At 41.6% G+C, this 22,647-nt stretch overlaps 1 protein-coding gene across 3 annotated transcripts in view; it reads right to left on the bottom strand.

Moving 5' to 3' along the window:
* Window positions 1-12,844: 12,844 nt before the first annotated feature.
* znf536 (zinc finger protein 536) overlaps window positions 12,845-22,647 on the bottom strand; it is a 241,165-nt gene continuing 231,362 nt past the window's right edge. For all 3 annotated transcript variants that reach the window (XM_087180210.1, XM_087180209.1, XM_087180211.1), the window contains one exon: window positions 12,845-14,136. In XM_087180210.1, the coding sequence (XP_087036336.1) occupies window positions 13,856-14,136 (281 nt within the window). In that variant the 3' untranslated portion in view covers window positions 12,845-13,855. The remainder of the gene's footprint in view (window positions 14,137-22,647) is intronic.

The following is a 22,647-nucleotide window of genomic DNA, read 5'->3' as shown; positions in this document are numbered from 1 at the left end:
GTGGGGGGGGTGGGAGTGTAATGGTAATCATTTTTTTGTGACTGCGCCCAGGGTCTGAAGTGGCTGTTGCAAAGGACTTTTAGATTGATCTTGCAGCAAGCGCGTGCTCACACACACACACACACACACACACACACACACACAGGCCCTGAAGAAGATATGCTGTATGGATCACATTTATCCCCCTCTGCTTGCCCTCCCTCCATGACGCCATTTGATTAATGATCCAAATATGTGAATAAAAATATCAAAACAACTCGTCAAACCCAGGGGTTCCAGAGACTAAACAGCTTAAGGATGAAACTACAGACTAACGAGTGGAACATTTTTTTTTTTCTTATAGGGAACATGACATTTTTTTAATTTTTTAAATATTTTTTTTTATTACCATCTGTGATTAACTTATTTATTTTTCTACACACAGAGATGTGTGACGATTACAGCTAATGGGTCAGAACTTGGTATTAAATAATATGAGATGTGAGAATATAAAGAAAAGTCAATTAAATGTATGGAATTATGTATATTATATTTGTGTCAATGTGTGTGTGTCATCACTGTTCGTCAATGCATGTACGTTTGTGTATGCGAAGCACCCTGGAAAGCATATGGATACTTAACTCACAGTGGTGATGTTATCAGCCTCCTCTAACACAGTAGACCACTAATTGACATTTTCATTAACAGCAAATTTATGTCCCTATTTCTGTCTGCTATAATGACCATTTCCCAAGCAGTGCTATGGGCCCTGCTAATGGACATGGAATAAAGGCAGAAACTTGTTTAATTATGATGGGGTGGGGGGAAAGAGGCAATATATGCTGTGATCCTCCTCCTCCTGTCAGTGAGAAGGAGGTGGAGCAGGGGTTGGGTGATGGCTGGAGGTGGCAGATGATTGAGGCTCGTGAAAAGGTTTTGAAAAGACTGTGAAAAGGCCGACATCATACATCACACCCCCAATTAACGCGCTTGATGAAGAGCTGGATTCAGAGAAAAGAAACATACAATAGAGTTGGATGTTAATTTAGGGAACACGAAATTCCTGCATCAAACAACATGCTAAACAGAGGGTCAAGAAAAAAAAACATAAAACCTCTGCGTCACTAGATTTCACCACACAGTCTATTGTGACTTTACATACATGCATGGATCAGTCAGCTGGTGCTGCATTTTAAGCAGTTTCCACTGCAATTTTGTGGAACATAGAGGGGATTTCTTAGAATATTTGATAAAACACCATTGGTCTGTTTTATCATTGAGCAATATTATGCGTTTTTGAATTTTTATTTTATTTTAAAAAATGTCTTTCCAATTAAACACAATGAAGGATTTCCAGCAGTCTGCCTCTCAGTTGCTGCCTCCCTGAGACATGATACGGCAGGCGCCACAACGCCATTTCAATTTTGCTAAAATACTGCTTTGTCAAATTGTCTGAAAATCACTTCTTGTGAGCATATACTTTTTTTTTTTTTTTTGCAACAATTCAGTCGTTTTGGAACTTAACTTAAGTTCACAATTACAAATTGTGATTAGGTTAATGGAAACACACTTTGTCATGTCTGACAAAAGCTTTTTGGAGACATTTCCATTCTCATAAAACCTTTAGTAAAGCAAAATCTTTGAAAAAATCTTTGAATTCCTGCATTGTTTATATCAGAGTTTACCTACTAGCAGTCCTCTTCTTCACTGCCTTCTCGGGCATATTGCCACAGACTGTCAGTCAGAATAGCATGAAACACACAACTGTGTATTGTGTTGCTCTCCTGCTCCACAGTGCTACTAGTGGTCAAAACGTCCACAGAGTATCCATCCATCCATTTTCTTCCTCTTATCCTCTAGTAGGGTCGCAGGGGGGCTGGAGCCTATCCCAGCATCTTTTCGGGCGAGAGGCGGGGTACACCCTGGACAGGTCGCCAGTCCATCGCAGGGCAAACACATAGAGACAGACAACCATTCACACTCACAGCCACTCCTATGGTCAATTTAGAGTATCCAATTAGCCTAGTCCCCATTTGCATGTCTTTGGACTGTGGGAGGAAGCCGGAGTACCCGGAGAGAACCCACACAGGCACGGGGAGAACATGCAAACTCCACACTTGAACCCGGAACCTTCTTGCTGTGAGGCGACAGCACTAACCACTGCACCACCGTGCAGCCTAGTCCACAGAGTATGTCACCGTAAACTGACTCCAAGTGCTGTTAGTAATCAAGAATTTTACATGCCTGCATGAAACCATATAAAACATGATCATTATGTGATCACATGTGGCTGAAACAGGGCTATTATTGACATAGCAGATCATGGAAATACGAAACTATCCTTGCAAGAAAGATGACGGCATCTGTAATTTTGACAAATACGCCAGAACTTCATTAGTTTACATTCAAGTGACCAAGCCCTTTCGGTGGCAGTAGGTAAGACTGTTGTTCTCTGGGAGCAAAAGAGGAAGCAGTGTGATGCCATAAACCCACAATGTCAGGAGCAGTGGCAATCCCCACCTCACATGATCAGTCATCAGTATCAGTAGAATCTACACTTTACATGGTCTCTAAATGCCTCACATGCAGACTAACCATGGAAGCTACAATTTACATTCTCCCCAAACACTTACATGCAGACTATCGGTAGGAGCTACAATTTAAATGTTCCCTAAACACCTCACAAGCAGGTTATTGGTAGAACCTACAATTTACATTCTCCCTAAACACTTACATGCTTCTCTCAGTAGAAGCTATAATTTACATAATCCCTAAACACCTCACATGCAGATTATTGATAGAAGCTACAATTTACATGTTCCCTGAACGCCTCAAATGGGTACTATTGGTGGAAGGTACACTTTACACACTCCCTGAATGCCTCACATGCAGGCTATGTCAGACGGTACAATTTCCGTGTGATCCTTGAATGTCTCACAAGCAGGCTACATATAATTATGGGCCCCACTTAGCGGGGTTTTGGTACAGTGGCAGTGCAGTGTATAGTGTATGAGAGGTTTTAGGCGGGGTTATTGTTTTCATTGCAAAATGTGCCAACATGAGGGGCCATCAGGGGCCTCTTTTTCCCATTGGAGGCCCCAAACATTTGCTCGGTTTGTCTCCCCTGACTTGCACCTCTGGTCGGTTGAAGGTCGTGGTGGATGGATGAGTCAAAAGAATGATCATTCCCTTAACCAAGTGGTTATTTTACCCCAAACCATGATCTTTCCCAACCCCCAGTTTTGCTTGACTGTCTGACAACAGAAAGAGAAAAACATAACAAAATCCACGATGACCTATATCATGAATTTGGCTGCATTAAAACACGACAGAGGTGATCAGAGAGAGCGGGCGGGGTCTTCCAGTGCTGTTTAACTGGCTGTGTCTGCCTGCACAGTTGGGGCTGTGTGGCTTTGAAGTTTGGTAGACAACCATCTGTCAGCCCTAACTTCCCCTGTAATCACTCATTTGAAATGTTGATAAAGTCGATCACACAGCTGTTGTCATTAACCTGTATTTACCTTGATTTTTCTCACGACTATAAAATAATGATTTGATTACCATCGTAGCACAGCAGCTTGGAGAGGACATATGAGCCACAATGAAATCACTATTTATCGCTATTTCATCCTCACTCCGAATTGTCTGACAACAGAAACAGAAAAATATATACACGGCTTTATTAAAACACAGTATAAGTGATCATAGAGAGCATAGTGGAACAGCTGACGCTGGTACCAGGATGTCAGCGTAGCTTCGTACGGACTTCAGCAGGGTCAAGTCCTTGCATCTTTTGTCTTCCTGCACTTTTTTTATTTCAACATTCCATTGTAAGATTTCATGAAAAAAAAAGAAAATATGTCTTTATGGTTGAATGTTGTCTGTCCACAGAGCTACCTACAGCAGCTCCTGCCTTCATTAAGTTCTGCATCTTCACCCTTGAAAACCTGACACTGGGCTAAAGCCAACATAAGAAATGTTTTTTTTCTCGTTGTTTGCATCATTTTCCTGCCAAACAAATTCCACCACTTTGAACAAACTTTTTTTAACCTACTACAATCTCACAATTTGAGAACATAGTATGATTTTAAACATGCAAAACCTTGGGGTTTTTTGGACTGTTGTTGAGAAGCAAATTCAGCCACCTGACATCAGTCCAGCTAAGTGGGTGTTTCACTTGCTGAGAACCAGACAGATGTTCTATCACCAGGGCAGCAAGTGTACAGCAGATGTTTATATGTCACAGACTATGTCACAAATCCAGTCAAGGATTTCACATTAGAGCAAACATGACTGTATTAATGTTAATCTTAACTTGTCCATTTACTTTTCTTCCCCTATAATTACAACAGTATTTCTAAAGAGGGCTACGATTCTTAAACTGTGGAGATGAGACCTAAACACTCAACACTTAAACATCATGGTGGTCATTTCAGAGTTAATGTGTTAACTTAAAGAGCCAGTTGAAGGAAGACAGAGTCCTTGTTAAAACAGAGTAGAGATCTTTCCTCTGTGAGTCCACGCACTGAATACTTTCTCTGGGCAGAAAATCAGTACTGTACCTCGGCTCTGCAATGGAAATGTCAAAGCTCAAGGTGTCCAATATTGCCAGGGTTAGGAAGGTTAACATTAGAGTCAACAGGCGACTGGAGCAGTTGCTGTGGGGCATCTGATATTGTTGGATTAACAATGGAGTCAGTTAAAAACCCTGTGCATCAGTATACAGATGTCAAAGCGACCTATGAGACACCAGAGAGTCTGACAAGGCGTCAGTATTTGACAACCTGTGAATGAGAACAGGTTGGACCCGAAGAGCCATACATCATGTACTGACACAATGAAGGAGCTCCATTTGCTGATGAAGACTGCGAGATGCTGTTGAAAGGTCTTAAATGGTAGTAAGTGGGCCTTTGAGGTTATAATAACATTGTACTTGCTCCAGTTTATTGTTGGTATTTGGGAACAGAGACATCAATAGAAAAGATACAGGAGCAGTCAGTCGATTAGACAAGTTTTAAACCAACTTATTTTGAAGAGAAAACAAAGGCGAACAGTGAAGTTATGACTCCAACTGTCCATTATAAACACTTCCACAGGTTTCCTCTGGCATATCTAGATAGACACAACACAATGTGATACACTAACAATACAGACACATCTGTAACAATATAATATACTGAGATTCGAAGCTGAAAAATGTGGAAAACGTCACTATAGGCTCAGAATATCCCACACACTGCTGTAGCTCAGCATCGCAATTTATCAATCATCCTAATGTTTGGTTCTCTAAGCTGCTTTAGATATTAAACAGTTGTCTTGTGTACAACCTGTTTGATCACCTGACCCCCTCGAAGCGATGTTGCTCCCACAGTTCAGCATTTTCTTTGGTGAAAAAAAATGTATTCATAACTAATAAACTGCAAAATCCAATAAACTGAGATTATCCTTTATAGTGAAAATAATACACTGACCCCCTGTTTGCAGAGCCTGATGTCTTTACACAGAAATGTTCACACAGATACGTACAACACACACTTGAGCCCCGGCAATTAAAACAGGCTGCCTCTGTTGTTTTCACACACTCAGGTTACCTCACGTTGCCCTGCCCTGACCCCGGATCACTGGACAGGAAATGACAGAAGAGGCAGTTCAAAGCGTCGGGCGGGAGCCGCAGGGCATGAGGTAATGGCGGAGCTTTTTGTCTTTGAATATGAGTTATCTGCTGTCTAATGCTCTCTGACGGAGACACATGACCACGTCCGCAGCTCCAGGCTACATGTCAAAGGTAGGTGTGTAGGTTGGTGTGTAGAGTTATTCATGTTTGCGTTGACAACATGAATGTGTGCATGTTTGTGACTGTTTTTGTTGTGTTTGAGTGAGTTCTTGCATGTTGTAGTAATGGTGTGTATTTATCATGCCCTCACAGACAGTCAGCAAACACAGTTAGCTCCATGGCATTAAACAGTGGGAGGCTCCTATTGGCTGATGGTTCTTCTGATGGTTACGCTCACGTCCCCATCGTCTGCATTGCCGGTTAATACAATTTGAATCATTTAAATATGTCAGTTAATCAATAATTGATTAATCACTGACATCCCTAGTATGTTTGTGTGACAGCAGAGTGACAGCAGACAGGGCTAAAGTCCCACCTCAGTTGACAGTAATGGAGACGTCAGCAGGGTAACAGAGCCAGTAGCACTGACACTCATCCGCTCAGATGGATGCAACACCACATCCTACAGCGAGGCTGGACATACACACACACACACACACACACACACGCACACACACACGCACACACACACACACACACACACACACAAGCGGAGCCTGACATGCACATAGGCAGTGTATTAGATGAGCATCATCCCCATTGGAGATGATTCCATTTGCAGGACCACTCAGCCTTTTGATGGTCTTATCTGGAAAGAGACTGTCTAGAAAATGCCTGAGTGAATAGTGTGAGTGTGTGAATGCAGGTCTCTGCATTGGAGTATGTGATGCTTCTAAATATCTATGTAGAAATTCGACACAATGATTTAGTACAAGAAATCTACAAAGAAATGTCATAGTACTAAATCGCTACTGAAATATAATGATAATAAAGTTGCAGAGTTGGAGCTGGTACCAGACGTATCTTTCAGTTATTGATATTCTTAGTGTTCCTCAGCATAGAAACTCCAGAGTATAGTATAGTATTTTACAATACTACGGGTTTATGTTATGAACATCAGTTTTAAAGCAGCAATTGATTTTCTGGCAGGTTGGTGGCAGTGGAACAAGCTGTAAAAACAACTTACAGCACTGCACTCACGTTAAGTGTTTACAGTCAGCTTTCTCCAGTAAGCTGATTTCTTAAATGTCAAGTAAATGAGAAAACAGTGTCTATAATTGGGGTAGGGAAATTAGAGAAGCCTGGTTTCCCCATAACCTTGTGAGGCACCTGGGTTTTCCATCTTGCCAGGCTGCAAGCTATTCGCTTGCGGCAGAGCCACAGTGGTTTGGGCCAATCAGCTTCCTATGAGGGAGAAACTACAGTCAGCTATGGAGAAGCGACTGCTTTGATATTTGTAAGAATGCCTTTTATGTACAAATTTTCCTCACAAAGGTGGGAAAAATTGTCTACTCACTTGTTAAATGACTTTCCAAGCTCCTCAGACTGCAGCTTGTTCTTGTGTTGAGTTTCCTCTTCGATACACAGTTGCCAACAAATCCCAGCATGTCAGGTTAAGTCCTAAAGAAGGTCTTGGTCATGTATAAGTGGGTTTCGTTTCCTATATGGAAAACGTAACTTTGCTGGTTTCATTTATTAAAGTGATGGTTGTTTTTGTCAGTCAGACAAAGTTACTTTTACACAATACAACAAATATAATAGAATATGCTCCTGATCAATATCACTAAAATGTAAAGTAATTACAATTTCCATCCATTCAACACAGTTTTATTTTATTTTTAGCCAAAGACCAAAAATAATGAAGCAAATTCATTTGAACATCAGGAATATTATTAAACGACAATGAAATGTCCATATTGAAAATGCCCATGTTATGTTTGTCGGGTTTTTCCCTTTCCTTTGTAGAGGCTTAGGGTTACCGTAACGTTCCTCTCTAGACATGTTTTAAAATATGTAGAAAAGGGTTAATATTGTGTTTAACATGGTTTTCTCACATAAAATGCAAAAAGAGGAAATCTGAGGCCAGAAGCACATCTACTCTTACTTCCTCATGGACACATTCTGGATCAGGCCCCGCCCACCAAAACCAAAAATCAGTGATTAGCATATTATCAGTGAGCGTAGTTAGCATCTTTTTTTGTTTATGTTATTTGTTATCTTGCAACTGACACAACGTTAGTGGTTGTGGTAATGTAAACTCTCGCTCTTTGTACTGACAAGATTTCAGGTTTATTTAGCCCCGCCCCCTGTCCCTCCAAGGTGACAGGATTGGTTCCTTAGGTTTGTGACATATGAATCCCTGGCTGTCTGAATCTGTTTTTTATGAGACTGTCATTGGTTCACTACAGTTGAAGGTGGAAAAAGGGTTAGGGTCATTGTGTTGACTGATTATTTCACTCATGATATGTCTTGTATTATAGATATATAAAAACATGTTATGGACATGTTTACAAGGTTAAAAAAAAGTTGATCGTTCCAGTAGGATAACACCTTATGACTTGACATTTTGTCCATCCACACCATTAGGTTATTTTTGGTGCCAGAAAGAAATAACTCAACAGCTATAGATTAATATCTTGAGACATGTGAATAGACACTAAACCTTGTTGTCATTTCCCTTTGTTGAGGTTGTTTCCCTGCATGAAGCATACATGTGAGGAGTCGCTGGTTGTTTCCGTTTGTCTCCGCTCTAATGGGAAAACAGATATTAGAAATTAGTCTAATTCTAGAGACAATGACAAAAATGTTCCTCTCTTTATTATTGTCAGGTGGAAGCATCAGCTGGCCCGACACATTCATCTCACTTTATAAGAATGAGCTGGTTTCATGCCATTTACCTTATTCATGTAGGCACAATTATCCATAAATTAATAAAAGCTGACTGGTTATTATGAGGAAAAAGAGGGAGAGAGAGGGGGAGAGACAGATGCAGAGAGCGGGAATATGTAGGGCTGTACAGTGAACAATCTCCAGATAATTAACAGGAAGATAAACAAAACATAAATTTGGATATTGCATTTATTTGGACTACCACTCAAATATGCGTGAACCACAATATTTTAATTAAAAGATAAATCTATGTGACATGCCGCTTCCCAGTTAATTATTCAGTGCTGTACAATAAAAACAATACCCATTAAATATGCCACACACTCTATTTCTCTATTAACAGTAAAAAGTGCTCATCCTGGGGACAACATTTCAAATCCAGCTGCTGGTTTGGCTTTTTCCCTCCGTTATTGTCCTTTCATTACAGTTTTTTTTCCCCCCAGTTTTCCTCACTTTGCATTTACATTGCTCCTCAGACCTTACACATGGAAGACATTTGAAATGAGCTTTCACTACTTTGTTTGTAATGGATATCTAAGGTATCCATTGCAAATTGAACTTGTTATATACGGGTGCACTGTGCAGCTATTTGAAATTTTCACATTTTAAATCTTTTGGATTCTCTTTTTGTTTACAAATTATAGCAGTGTCTCAAAGAAGGTTTTTATCTTGTGTAAGCTCAGTCGGCAGCGCAGGTCAGCTGTTTAACCGCTGGTGTGGTTTGCTGGCTTGCACGAAATAGATGCTAATGCAGTTAGCCACAATAGCTAATCACAGGGTGTAATCTCTGTGTTTAGTGTCAGTCAGCCTCAGAGACAAGCTTGATGTTAAGTCCCAAATCTCTACACCTACAAAGACCCACTGCAAGAATCTGACCCAGGTTGAAAAACACCATAATCTTCCTTTAACAGTGGGGTTGATGATTTGATACCTGGTTCCTCATATACAGATCTGGAAGTGTCTCTAACCATGAAACCAAGCCTGAAAATGTTTTTGATGTACAGTATGTATGTGGGAAAAAGCAGCTACCAAAAGAATAAAGCACAAGATCTTATGTGAGTCAATGTTTCTTGTAGTGTTCATAAATTAGAGTAAATCATCCCTCTCAGGAGCCAGATCTGTGCATCTGTGGGGATCCAAAAAGTAAAATCTTGACTATTAGACTAACCCTGGATTTTGACACACATGTTATTAAAAGTTTAAATATTTAAAATCAATTACAAATGTTCTTTTAGAGAGCTGTTTGAGCCACAGTGGCAGGGGCTTGGCGATTCATTCCAACACATGTGCAGACTGAAACTAATGCTTGGATGGGACTGCCAAAAATATTCATGTTGCGTTCATGGTCCCCAGAGGATGAAACCTGACTTTAGTGATTCCCTGACGTTTCCTCTACTACCATCATGAGGTAGCTGCATCCTTCAGCACACTTTGCATGAATGTCATGAAATTTGGTTCCCTCTTCCCCTCTGGATGAATTACAATTACATTACTTTGTTGATCCTGACTTTTAATTTTGTCCAATCAAATATCTGCAAAACTAAAGATGTTCCCATCATCGCATCATCCCATCATCCCATTCCCATCCGCTCAGTTGTATTTTGTGTTTTTTGCTACTTACCTGATGTCAACACATACATGCTAAAGTTAGATGGTGAGCATGGTAAGCAGTCCCCTGTGAAACATCAGCATGTTAGCATTGTCACTGTCAGCATGTTAGTGCTAGCATTGAACTCAAAGTACAATTGTGCCTCAGTATAGCCAGAAGGAGTTTTGTTTTAAGTCTTGCTTAGCTTTTATTTGCTTCCCTGTCGGAACATTTTGAGATGTTTATTTTTACTGCTCCTGTCATTGTTGATGTTAGTGTAGTGACTGAGAGACAAAGACTCACAATTTAGAAGCAAAAATCAATCTGAATTCTTAATTATCCTTTTTCTAGATACATTTTAAGGTACAAATTATGTAAGTACATGTAAGTACTTGGTTCAGAAAACATCTCCATCTAATTGACAACACATGTGCTGCAAATGTTCACAACACAAACACACACACACAAACACAAACACTCGACTGGGACTCACTTGTTGTCCAATGCTTTGTGACTTTTGCAGTTAAAAGCATTGAGCAACAACTGCGCATGGATGGATGTATAATAATTCACAGTCAGAGTTGCTCATCTTCTTCAGTGGCGTGTTCGACCTGAAGGGTGCAGAAAGGATCCAGACTCAGAGACAGTGTTTCCCAGAGGTAGAGGTTTTATTGCAGAAAAAACACCGGATAAATCTTAACGGCATCAAAGTACATCAGAACGTCTAGAACGCAGAAAGAGTAAACAGTCAAATGCTTGATGCACCTCTTTAATGAAAGATTTTGTCTTCTGTCAAACAGATATGCAGTAATAAATAATCACCAAGGATATTTTTTGTCTTTTTTAAATACAAAGCTATCTGCTGTTAATATAAGCTTGTAGTTTGCAACAAAACCCCTCTCCTTACTTTTCCTTCCGTAGGCTTTAGAAATCCTCTTCATTTAGGAATGTGGTGAGTATTTGGACTAGGATTGCGTACGACAGAATCCATCGCAGGCTGAAATACATGTGCATGGTTACTTTTTCTTCGTCGTTTTTTTTCTAGCACCAGTGATTATAATTGAGAAAACTGAATGTGCTACTTCAATAGGAAGCTTCACGGGGATCAAACAGCATGGGGACAATGGAATGGATTATTTTGGGATTACAGCAGGAGGGGGGTGGGGTGGGGGGGGGGCATATCATTCTCAGGGATGGACAAAGAGTACAAGTCACAGAGGAATGACAATAAAAAAAAAATTGCCTCATCTGAACAAGATGATGAAAACATAGTGATTCACATGCTTTAGTGAGCTGGAAAAGCCAGGTGCCAAACACTGGTGCCAAACAAAATGGAATGTGTACTCTTTTGAAAAGTTTTTTTTTTTTTTTTTTGTCCCCGCTATTGACTTTTTTTTGCTAATATACGTAAATGTTGAGCACACACACACGCACACACACACATGTATACATACATCCAGAAAAGCAAGCTACAGCCATCGAGAATAACAGTAGTGCATTGGACTCTATAGCTTATACTACATTAAGTTATCTGGATCTCATTGGGTGAATTTCAGGTACGATAAGGCAGTGAGAACGAATGTCCTGTTGGCTAAAAACAAAATTAAAAATAACTGAAGAACAATTTCATTTTCCTTCAAATATTGTCATTTTCTGTCGGGCAAAAAAGTTCATATTGTAGTAATTAAACCCACAATTACAGCAGTGCAGCAGAACGTTGAACTTCCTGTCAGCCTTGTGCACATACTCTTCGTTTTCTTTCTTCTACACTTCCGCTCTCCTTCTTTCTATCTGCTCTCCCCTCTATGCATGCAGCAGGATTGTATTACTTATGTTGTTGTTGATCGTGTGCGTGTGTGTGTGTGTGTGTGTGCATTGTGTTGGACTCTAAACTCCTTTAGGAAGAGCCGTGGCACTAAGGCCCTGGGGTTTTAAGAGTTTAGCCCTTCCCACCGCTGCATGCGTGTTTGCGCTGGAAGATATTGACTTTCTTAAAGTCCGGATCATTTCTCGTTATCAGAAAAACATTAACAACCCCCCACCCCAACCCCCCCATACCACCAACACCAACACAAAGCCCCATACTTTCTTATTCTCCTTGCCCAGTCATAACCAACAGCTGCCGACACAACAAAGTACAATCAGAGTTGATACTTTTCTGCCCTTAAAGCAATCGAGCTCGGTTTTACAAGATCAAAACATTGTTTTCAATGTTTTATGTTACTTTTTCCCCTCAGGAGTAAAACCCATATGAATAAAAAATAAAACACTACTATGCACAGAAAAAGAATGCCTCCTTTGAAAATAAACAAACAGTTTTAGAAATACTTTTTTTTAAATATAGAATAGGTAGTATAATCAGAGACAAAAAGCAGGGTAAAGAAAATGATTATCAAATTTTTCATCATGTCCGACCCTTATCAGAGCAGGAGATTAATCCTGCTTCTTTTCTGACTTAAAGGTCTCCAACTTTTAGGTGAATGCCACACACCTTCCTCTATATGTACAGACCACAGCTGGTTATATGTAGAACCCCCCACCACACACACACACACACACACACACACACACACACACACACACACACACATAACATGGTCCACCTTCAAAACCCTCATCTGTCATCATCAAAGCGGCCCGAGCTAAAACGCAATCAGTTGAAACTTCCCGTCCTGCTCTCGTGTGGAGCCTGTGACGTGACGTCCAGACGTCGCATTGACAAAACCAGAGCGAGCCTCAACGTTGGCTAATGGATGCTTGAGAATACTCCGCTGATTGATTTGCGTTGTTATTTTCTAGGCCGTTCCAGCAGGGCTTGTTTTAGTAAAAGCGAGTGAGAGTGAAGGGAAGAAAGGAGGAGAGAGAGAGAGGTGACTGGAGGGGCTCCGGCCAGCTGGTGGGACTCAACTTGACCCCCCGGCATAGCGTCCAGAGTTGGGTTACCACTGTAGGAGCCTGAGTGTATGTTTGTGTGTGTGTGTGTGTGTGTTGTTGTTGAATTGATTTCCTCTGCGATGACAGCCCCAGTCAGGCTGGCACCAATGCCTCCCCCCCAACACACACACACACACATACACGGCACCATCGCCGCCACTGACCCTGCAAAGCGTACACACACACACACACACACACACACACATACAGTGCTCATCACTCGCACTGGGGAAAAAAAATGGCAGCCACTGGTGTTATGTTCTAGGGTGGCAGTGGCGGTGGTGTGCATTCAAGACGCCTCCGCCTCCTCCTCCATCTTCCATACAGTAACTGTTCTGCTAAATCGTTTACATGGATCATTTTTCTGATAAAAGCATTATTTTTGGAGAAAAATCTCTCTAATGATTTTAGATTACTTCATCCGGCTTCCCTCCTGCCTCATAGCCTCCTTCCTCCATGATTTGTCTGAAAACTCTGATTTCATTAACTCTCTTTTCCTTCTACTCCTGCACATGATCCACTGTGGTTAAAAAAAAAAAATGCTGAATCATCTAATCACAAATACATAGATTATAATGATTTCTTAGTAAATGTTCAAAAACGTCTAAAACCCACATATAGTATTTTTACTTTGTGTTTACAATGTAGGGAGTGCGGTTCATATCTCAGTCCGTCTCGTGTTTGGTCAAAGTTTTCAGCACGGTCGTGTTGCAGATTAGTTTTACAGTGACCAACATTCATGTGCATCAGGGAGCATTTGTCCCGTGACGCAAATCTATGGCATTTCAGATAATGCACGGTCCAACAACCTCCTTAGTTGCCGTTACCCGACCCTGCCCCCTCGCTGATTTTCACTCCTGGTGACAAGACGCGGCCTCGCTGGCAAACGGCACAGCGTTACTCCCGTGGCTTCCTTCCGCTTCCGTCGTAGGTTGATTAGATGTAACGCCACCAAAGGCGTCGTCGGGGCTTTTGTCCAGGAAGTCGGAATCCGGGCGGGAGCGTTTGAAGCGACGGTCGGGGTACTGGGTGTTGTCGAAGGGCATGCGGTGCACGCACAGCACGTGAGTCTTCAGGTTGCCCTTCTGGGAGGCACTGTAGGGGCAGTAACTGCACTTGAACGGTCTCACGCCTGGAGAGAGAGAAAAAGAGAAAGAAAATAATTTTAGTCCAAACCATGTAGATCTCATGGTCATGTCACTATAACCTGACCCGTTTGCAATTCAACCCGGAGGAGGTGAGTTTTCCAATCAGAGGGTTCTCTCTTAGCATAGACAGTCTCTATGTTACAGCATAGGCAGATGAACACCGGGGCCTCTGGGTAAATAGTTTGGGTGGTTAATATAGATTAACATTCGAGAAGTACTGATCCAAACAGACAACTTCACACAATACCAGGGGCAACAGCTGCTTGGACTTCATGGCACCGGTAACCTGCTAACCAATACTGACAATTTATTTTTCATGGGATCAGTGACAGTAACAGTTAGATGTTATATGCCTCGTAAGAAAGGCCATATTAGTGAAACAGCTACGCATCAGCTGTCTCTACTGTGATTGTTTTAAATGTACACTGCGGGGATTTCTTGTTGTGTGAGTATCCTTAAAGCCAGGACCAAATGTGTTGGATGCATTTGCAAACAAAGTTGTAAAGTTTTCAAAAACTTAAGACATGCATCATTTACAGCCATGTTTGCTCGCTTGCAGTCTTCTCCTTTTCTTACCACCACTTTCCAATCAGTGGCATAGTCCTCAAGAAACAAACACAAACTCACTCATCAAAATATGGCTCCATAGTGTTACCAGTAGTCAAAGACACCACAGGGTAGCCTGGAGTTTCAAAGGGCTGGTAGCAGTGTTTCTGGTCAACTATCTTGTGACAGTAAAACTCATCACTGACACCGTCACCGTCTAATTAAATTCTTCTAAGAAAACTACTGTGGATTAGATAGAACAAATTGTCAGACTTCAGATAGACGTCGCAGGTCCTCCACTGCACGAAGCAGTTTAGTTCTTGACTTGACTCTTAAGCCCGACTGTGGTACAATGAATTCTGGGTAAATTAAGACTTATAAAAAAATAAAAATAAAAAACAAAGGCCGACCGAGGAACCGCATCCAAACCGCTGAGCTCCATTTACACCAGCAGAAAATGTTCGTCTTTCGGGAGAATTCAACAGTTACAAGGACGTTTTACTACTACTACTTCAAAGAAGAGTGCAACAACAAAAATACAAATCTGATTTGAAAAGAATAAAATAACAGCGGTCTCTAAAAACTCTGTCCCTTCTCATTGCTTTCTCCATGGCAATGTCTGCAAACGAACGGACAAATCATGAGCCACGTTTTCATGTTTTTCGCTGTTGGGTGCAACTGGTCAGCGTAGGTGTCATTGATTGTTACCATGGTAACATTTGGTCTTAGACCTGAGTTAGGCTGGGGGTAAGGTGTCTTAATTATTTTGGCTTAAAACGAGTCAGTCTTTACTTTTGTGAAACAGTCTGGTCTAACACTACAGACCAGTCTGAAATATCTGTGTGAAACCGGCCCCAGAACATAAAAGTGCACATTCCTGCTAAATTACTTTTGTCATGTAAAGGATGAAATTCTTGTTTCCTGACTGTACGGTACAATCCTATAAATCACCTGCTGTGTTTTTGGCCTGCTGGCACACTGCTCACCTGAAAGCTACACTGTCACTGCTGTCTGTGCTGCTGTTGCTCATAAAGCATTTTGAAAAGCCCCACATTGATCCGAGCATCCACCTGTAGGCTCTGAGTCTGCGTTCCCGTTGGGGGGGAAGGTATTATACACTCGCCAGTCCCTGCTGTGGAGAGCTTAACGTTTTCCTCGTGGCGAGTGACAAGGTCAGAGCCCATAAATAAATAAATAAATAAATAAATATCAATGCTGTGTTTATTCCACGCTCACTTAATAGTCTAGCACATGAGATACAGACAGATAACCGTTCACACTTACACCTAGAGGCAGATGCAAATTCCATATGAAAAGGCAGCGGCAGGCTGACGAACTGTAACCCTACATTGAACCTACACACCTTCAGGCCGTAAGTCAACCTCTCGGGGCCCCTCAGGCTTCCACTCGTCCTTATAAAAGTGTGTTAACAAGATGACGGATTAGACTGAGGAACAGAGGCCGGGAGAAGAGGGTAAATTTGAGGACAAAGAGGAGAGGAAAAGTGATTTTCTCATCTGCACCAGCCCAGCAGCACTGCTCCGGCTCCTTATTGATACAAATACATCCTCAAAACATTACCCGACATTTAATAACTCGCCTCGCTCTCTGCAGTCAGACAGCTCCCCACAAATTCATTTGAACTAAACTTTTGCAGCTCCCCGAGTCGATATGCATCTTATGAAGAGCGTGCATACATCTAGTCCCCTGAACACAATAGCAGAGCGGAATGAGCCGAGGTATTTTTCTCTATCTCCCCACCTTGCCACAGCTCCGGCACAAAATGTTCTCCCTAGATTGAATCTGATCATCACTGCAGCAAACACAATGGCCCTTAATAGCACCAGCCGTTTGTTTGAGGGATGCCGATTACACTGCCATCATAACCCACTTCACTTAGTTCACTCACTCACAGGCAGACAGAGAGAGAGAGGGGGCGAAATGGAGAGGGAGGGAGGAAGGAAGTGGGAGGGCAGAATGAAGGGAGAGTGTTTGAGCCCCGTCTAGTACTTTAGGTTATTAATAACAGTACATTTGCAGTTACCGTCTTTTTTTTCTTTTCTTTTTTTTCTCCCTTCTTTATCTCTTATTCAATTTGAGATGCTCTAAATCAAATTAACATAGGGGGTTTAAAAGAGTCACGGGGATAGGTAGGTGCAGGGAATATAAATAGGTAAAAGGCCAGGAATTAAAGAGGGAAGATTCTATTTGAAGCACTCACTGGCACACGCACACACACACACACACACACACAGAGGCGTGATGCGAGGATGCGACGAGGCAACGCAGGAAGCAGCTACTTTGTGTTTGGCAATCTGACACAGGCTTTGGAGCCTCTCTGGCTTTCTGATATTACATTGTTTGCTTCGGAGCCAGACAAAGGAGATTGCTACAAGTTTGGAGGCTTTGGATGTTCCAGTTGTCTGAATTTCCAGATAAGCTAGTCGGCGGCACACAATGAAGGGTCCCTTTTATTCGTGTGCAGTTTAATTTCACACTCTCTTACATTACGTTAAGTCCGAGAGGCAGAATATCTCATCCCATTTTACACTTAGGGAGAGTGAGTTATGCCCCCAAACAATTCAACTTTTTTATTTCTTTCTTTTCTTTCTTTTTTTGTTTGTTTGTTTGTTTGTTTTTTCTTTCCTCTCCCTGCTTTACTTACTGTTCGTCTCCATGGACTTAATAAATACAAATCAAGCGGGGTTTTATCTCAGGGGAGATGTTTAGATAAAAACGGAGAGACTGTGAACTGAACTGCACGAGCCGGAAAAAAGTTTGGATAGGACGTATAAACTTGAGTTAGTGTTGAGATTGAAATTGACTTCTGCGGAGAAACTCAGAGACACACAGGCTGTACTTTGTTTTGGATTAAAAATTTAAGAGAGCGTTTCTCTCTCTGTCTCTCTTTCGCACACACACACACACACACACACGCACATATTAACAATCCACATGTCCAGCTACTGTGAAAAGGCCAGACTTGCCATCATTAATCCACGTCTTCTGGTCTGTGCCAGTAACCAAAGCAGCTTACATGCTGACCGTTGCCCGGCAGCACCATATTAACTACTACTCTGTCAAATTAACCTTTTCCTACCACTCCTTTCTATCTCGTTTCATCCCTCTGTTCTCTGTCGCGCTTCTCCCTGTCACTCGCTCACTTTCTAGTAATCAGTTACTGTTCCACCTCCTAGTTTTGGCGATCCAGATCTGGTGTTCTGTTCTGTATCACGCGATAGTGATTCGACTTGTACTTACGTTATTAACTTTTAACCAAAATCACAACCTTTCCATCACTTTAAGCAAAATGCTTTTGTTGCCTAAACTAGGACACAGGATGTAAACCACCCAGCATCCACCAACTGCCTCTTTTATTCAGTCGAGGAAACTTTGCCACCAAATTTGATTTCTTTTATTTACTTATTTTAAACATCTTTGGGAATGAATGTTGTATATAATTGTACTTCCTTGGACACATGAGCTGTTTCCAAATTCAGGGGCCACATCTTTTGGGGTACGCGGTCTATGAAAACATGGCCTCCGATGACTGCAAACCCTCAGAGGTGGAACCAAAATGGTCTATGGAGAATTTCCTACTTATCATTGACCAGTTTTATTTTCACTCCACCTTATTCTCTTTTTGAAAAGTGATTCATCAATGGCACGCAATGAATCTTGGGATAGATTAAGCCGAGAAGGATCCACCCATTGGGATCCTATGCTGCCTGGAAAACAAAGGACGCATATCTTGGCCGCATTGATGCGGTCAGTCTCCAAATGGAACCTTTAAAGGCTGCGGTCCCTGAATTTAGACACAGCTAATGTTTCCTAAAATGTTAGTGTTGCCCACACTGTTTGACTGAAGAGTGAACAGTCGCCACAGCATTGGGTTTGTTGTATCAAACATGGCAGTATGTGAGAAATGTGTCTTCTGTTTCACAGATGACGCTGGAATACAGATTATGTCAGACATTGATTGCATCACAGTGACACGACTAGGCTGACCCATTTCGAAGGCTCCACCCAATGCGGCTGAGAAATGCGTCCTTCTTTCTCTGGGGAACGAAGGCTCCAACAGGTGGATCCTTCATGGCACCAACTTATCCCAAGATTCATTGCGCGCAAGTAATGAAAATAATATGGCAGCAAACGGGGATTAAACTTTTGAATGTTAGAGATGGCTTTCAGCTCAATTGAACAGCTAATGGTACAACTGTTAAAACCAAAGACCTTAATACCTCAAGTTTTCGTTAAAAAAAGATTTGTGTTGTCAAGGGTTGCCAGGCAACAGGAGCAGTGTATTGTGACGCAAACGTAAGGGTGACCCAAAGTGAAAATCTTCCGTTGGCCAGACTGTCTCATTTCAGTTTGGCCTTCACAGTGTGAAGACCACGTCCCCTGTAGGTTGCGGCCCCTGAACAGGGACACTAATATACTTACATTAAGGGCTAATATTTAAGCGATATCACAGGAGAGGGAATGACGTACTGAATATCAGCACGGCTGTGATTCGCTCACAGGTACGAGGCTGCAGACTGATTACCGAAGACAATCACAACTGTTTGTCTTTTTATTGTTTTAATTCATCATTTATTTCGCAAGGCCAACACAAATAGACCTGCAACTGGACTTGCACTGGACTGTTGCTAAGCAACACATAATCATTTTCCTGACCTGCACAGTGCACACTAGCCTGCTACTTTGTCTACACATTACCTTAGTTGTGCGCTGAAGCATCCAGGCTTCTTCCCTTCATCCTCTTCTGACGACCAGACATAATTTAATTCAAATGTTATTTCTAGAAATATTTTCATCTTTGCAAAGTTTGTTACAATCTAAGACAGATAACGACCGTTAATGTAGCGCCATTTAACAGTTAATAGAACACCTGTGAAGCGGAGTGATACATGTAGTTAAAAGTCCCAGTGCTGTTGGACTCTATATCAACACTCATGCAATGACTCTTATCCAATCAAATCACATGGTCAGAACTAACTGTTGTATGAATATTGTTAAGAGACAATAATTAAACTAGAGCGACAGGTGATCCCTTTCCCTACCAACATTCTGGAGTGGCTACATTTGAAACATGTATATCACCAGACATTTCAGCAACTGAACCTTAAACATGAACAGACAATGAGTTAATAGATGGTTGTAAGTACTTTCTTTTCTTTTTTTTTTTGCATTTGATTACGTTTTCACGTTTGACACAGCGCAGTTACAAGCAAACGAAGCGTCTGTAAATGTGCCCTTCAGAGTCGCACGTAACTTTGCAAACATGTCAACCCACCAGGTCGGAAGGTGAAGAGAATCTCAGCTCAGTGGTTAACTTACTGATCATTTGAAACTTTCAACACCATCTCGGCTTTTCATTCAGCAAAGGTGCTGAGTAAGGAGAGTGAGATGAGGTTGAAAGCTCTGAATCATTTGAGCTTCACCATGTACAGTATTCTCTCCAAAGGTCAAGACTGAACATGTACAGTATTAAAGAGTCTGGCAGTAAAGTGGAGTTAAGCCGGGAGGATTTGTTCTCTTTCATTGTCTGGCAAACACATGAAGGAACAGCTGAATATGACAGTTCAGTGTTTGTTCAGTGAGGCTTTTTTTAAATCCTTGTGTCTGGGGGGGTTTTCCTGTAGTTACTTCTGATTGCTCTGCTCTCCTTCTGTTTTTCTCTCTAATGACGGCAGAGGGCATTTCAAGATGTGTGAATGGAATTGACTCAACATACATCAATCCATGGATGCGTCTGATTGTCGTTTCTTCTCATGCTGATCAGCAAAACTTTTTTCTCTACATCTCATGTTGTAATTCACAAGCTTCAGCTCAGGCTTCGTACTTGTTGCCATCCTGATGGGCCTCAGTCTGAATAAATCAGTAAACTCAGTATAGTATAGTCCAGGTTGTTCTGCCGATGAGATCACTGTAAACTTTCTGAATATCACTGCATCATTCTAACCGTTTGCTTTTTCCCTCAAGTCCATGAAGCCCCCAGGCTGTGTGCCTCTCTCTTTCCTGTTACTCTCTGCAGGTCCTCCCTTCTCCAGAGCTGTGGAGTCTGGATCTGCAACTGCAAACCATGATCCTGTTTAACACCTGCTGCTAAACCTGCTAGAATTTACTATAATTAATAATGATAATTATTAATGTTATTAGCTGTCATTACTATTTTTATCAGTAGGAGCACTACAGTTGCCATTACATTACTGTCGCTGTTACTGCTGCTACCGTCACTATTATTAATATTGCTATAGTCTTTGCTCTCTCCTGCTCTCTCTCTCTCTCTCTTTCTCTATCTTTGTCTCTCTCCAACCCAACCGGTCGAGGCAGATGGTCCCGCCCACCCTGAGTCGGTTCTGCTCGAGGTTTCTGCCTCTTAAAAGGAAGTCTTTCCTTGTCAGTGCCGCCTAGTGCTTGCTCTTGGTGGGAATTGTTGGGTCTCTGTAAATAATATTATAAAGTGTCTATTTGGAAAGTGCCTTGAGATAACATATGTTGTGAATTGGTGCTACACAAATAAAAATTGACTTGACTTGACTTGACTTGAGCTACATATGGAAGGGAATTATGTCTTAATTATTAAGTCTAAAGGTTGTTTGTTCCAGATTTGTCACTAAAACTATTAAGATGTTACATTAGCTTCATATATCACTGAGAATAAGCTGTAGTGCTCTACAAAACTAGGTAGCTACAATATACCTGTTTGCTCAAATGTGTAGTAGTGGGGCTCACACTTTGTGTACCATGGTACGGCAGCTTTCCTCTTCCTGGTCATTACATAACCCTGATCCAGGATGATCATATTTTGTATCACATTCCTGCCCTTCATATTTCACTCAATGATTCTGTAGTCTCACTGATGTATCTTCAGCCACCTGTGGTAGCACCACACCGTCATTGAGCATCTTGAATTGACTTATGATGATTTGTGTTACTTTGACATTTTCAATCACTAGGGAAGAGTGTCTACAATGGTGCTTTCTGTACGGAATTTTATGAATCCCTGAATGAGTGAATAGTCTAGGATCCACGATGCATCACAAACCCTGCTCTAACCTTAACTCTGACCTCTAACACCAACCCGATATCCTCAGAAATGATGTTGATACTGGACGATTCTGCTCCTGACCATTTACGTCTGATGCTATTGTTTAGTACCCATGTAGTGTGCCCTGTACAATGTGATCTGGAAAGTAGAAAACAGGTCTGGCTTTAATGCTGGGGACCCATCACCAACCTGCGATTAATGTTTGTAACCATGATCCTTCCATGACCTTAATCAATAGTTTTGGTTGCCTTACCCCGACCCCAAAGAGCTAACCATACCTGTCTTGTCTTTATCTTAATCTTCCCCTGATCTTAACTTCATCATCGTTACCATACACAGCTGGCAACACTGCAAAGTGTCCCAATATGTTTGTTTTTCTTCCACAGACTATTTGCAAACTCACAACCTTCTCATTTCCCCCCCACATCCCCTTCTGATTATTTCGCTCCTCTACCTTGTTTTTCACCAGTGACATTTTACAGTCTGTGTATTGTGACGTTTGCTTTGCTTTAAGTCATTTGTCCTTTTAGTTTTTTATTAAGTTTCCACTCGCTGGGTGGGTCGCCTTGCTAAAAACCTTCACGAGTGAAAGAAGGGAAGAGATACATAGACAGGAATAAAGACGGAGAAAAAGAGAAAGAGACAAACAGGAAGAGAGAGAAGAACCAGTGGTCTTGTTTTCATTAGTGTGGTATTATCTAAGCCTGTTAATTAACCCCCGAAGGCCCTCTGCATGGAGATCAGAGGAAAAGCGGGGGGGTTGGGGGGGTTGAAGTGTGTGTGTGTGTGTGGGGGGGGGTTCTGTGTGTGTGTGTGTATGTGTGTGTAGGAAAGAAGTACAGTATCACACTGCTGCCACAAACATGCCCATGTTACACCTGTCACACATGCACAC

Source organism: Seriola lalandi, unplaced genomic scaffold, assembly GCF_002814215.2.
Source record: "Seriola lalandi dorsalis isolate HSWRI2012SDOR001 ecotype SW California unplaced genomic scaffold, Sedor1 jcf7180002054898, whole genome shotgun sequence".
NCBI classification, from domain to species: domain Eukaryota; kingdom Metazoa; phylum Chordata; class Actinopteri; order Carangiformes; family Carangidae; genus Seriola; species Seriola lalandi.
Note: the sequence above shows the minus strand (reverse complement) of the source record. Positions and strands in the feature narration are given on the sequence as shown.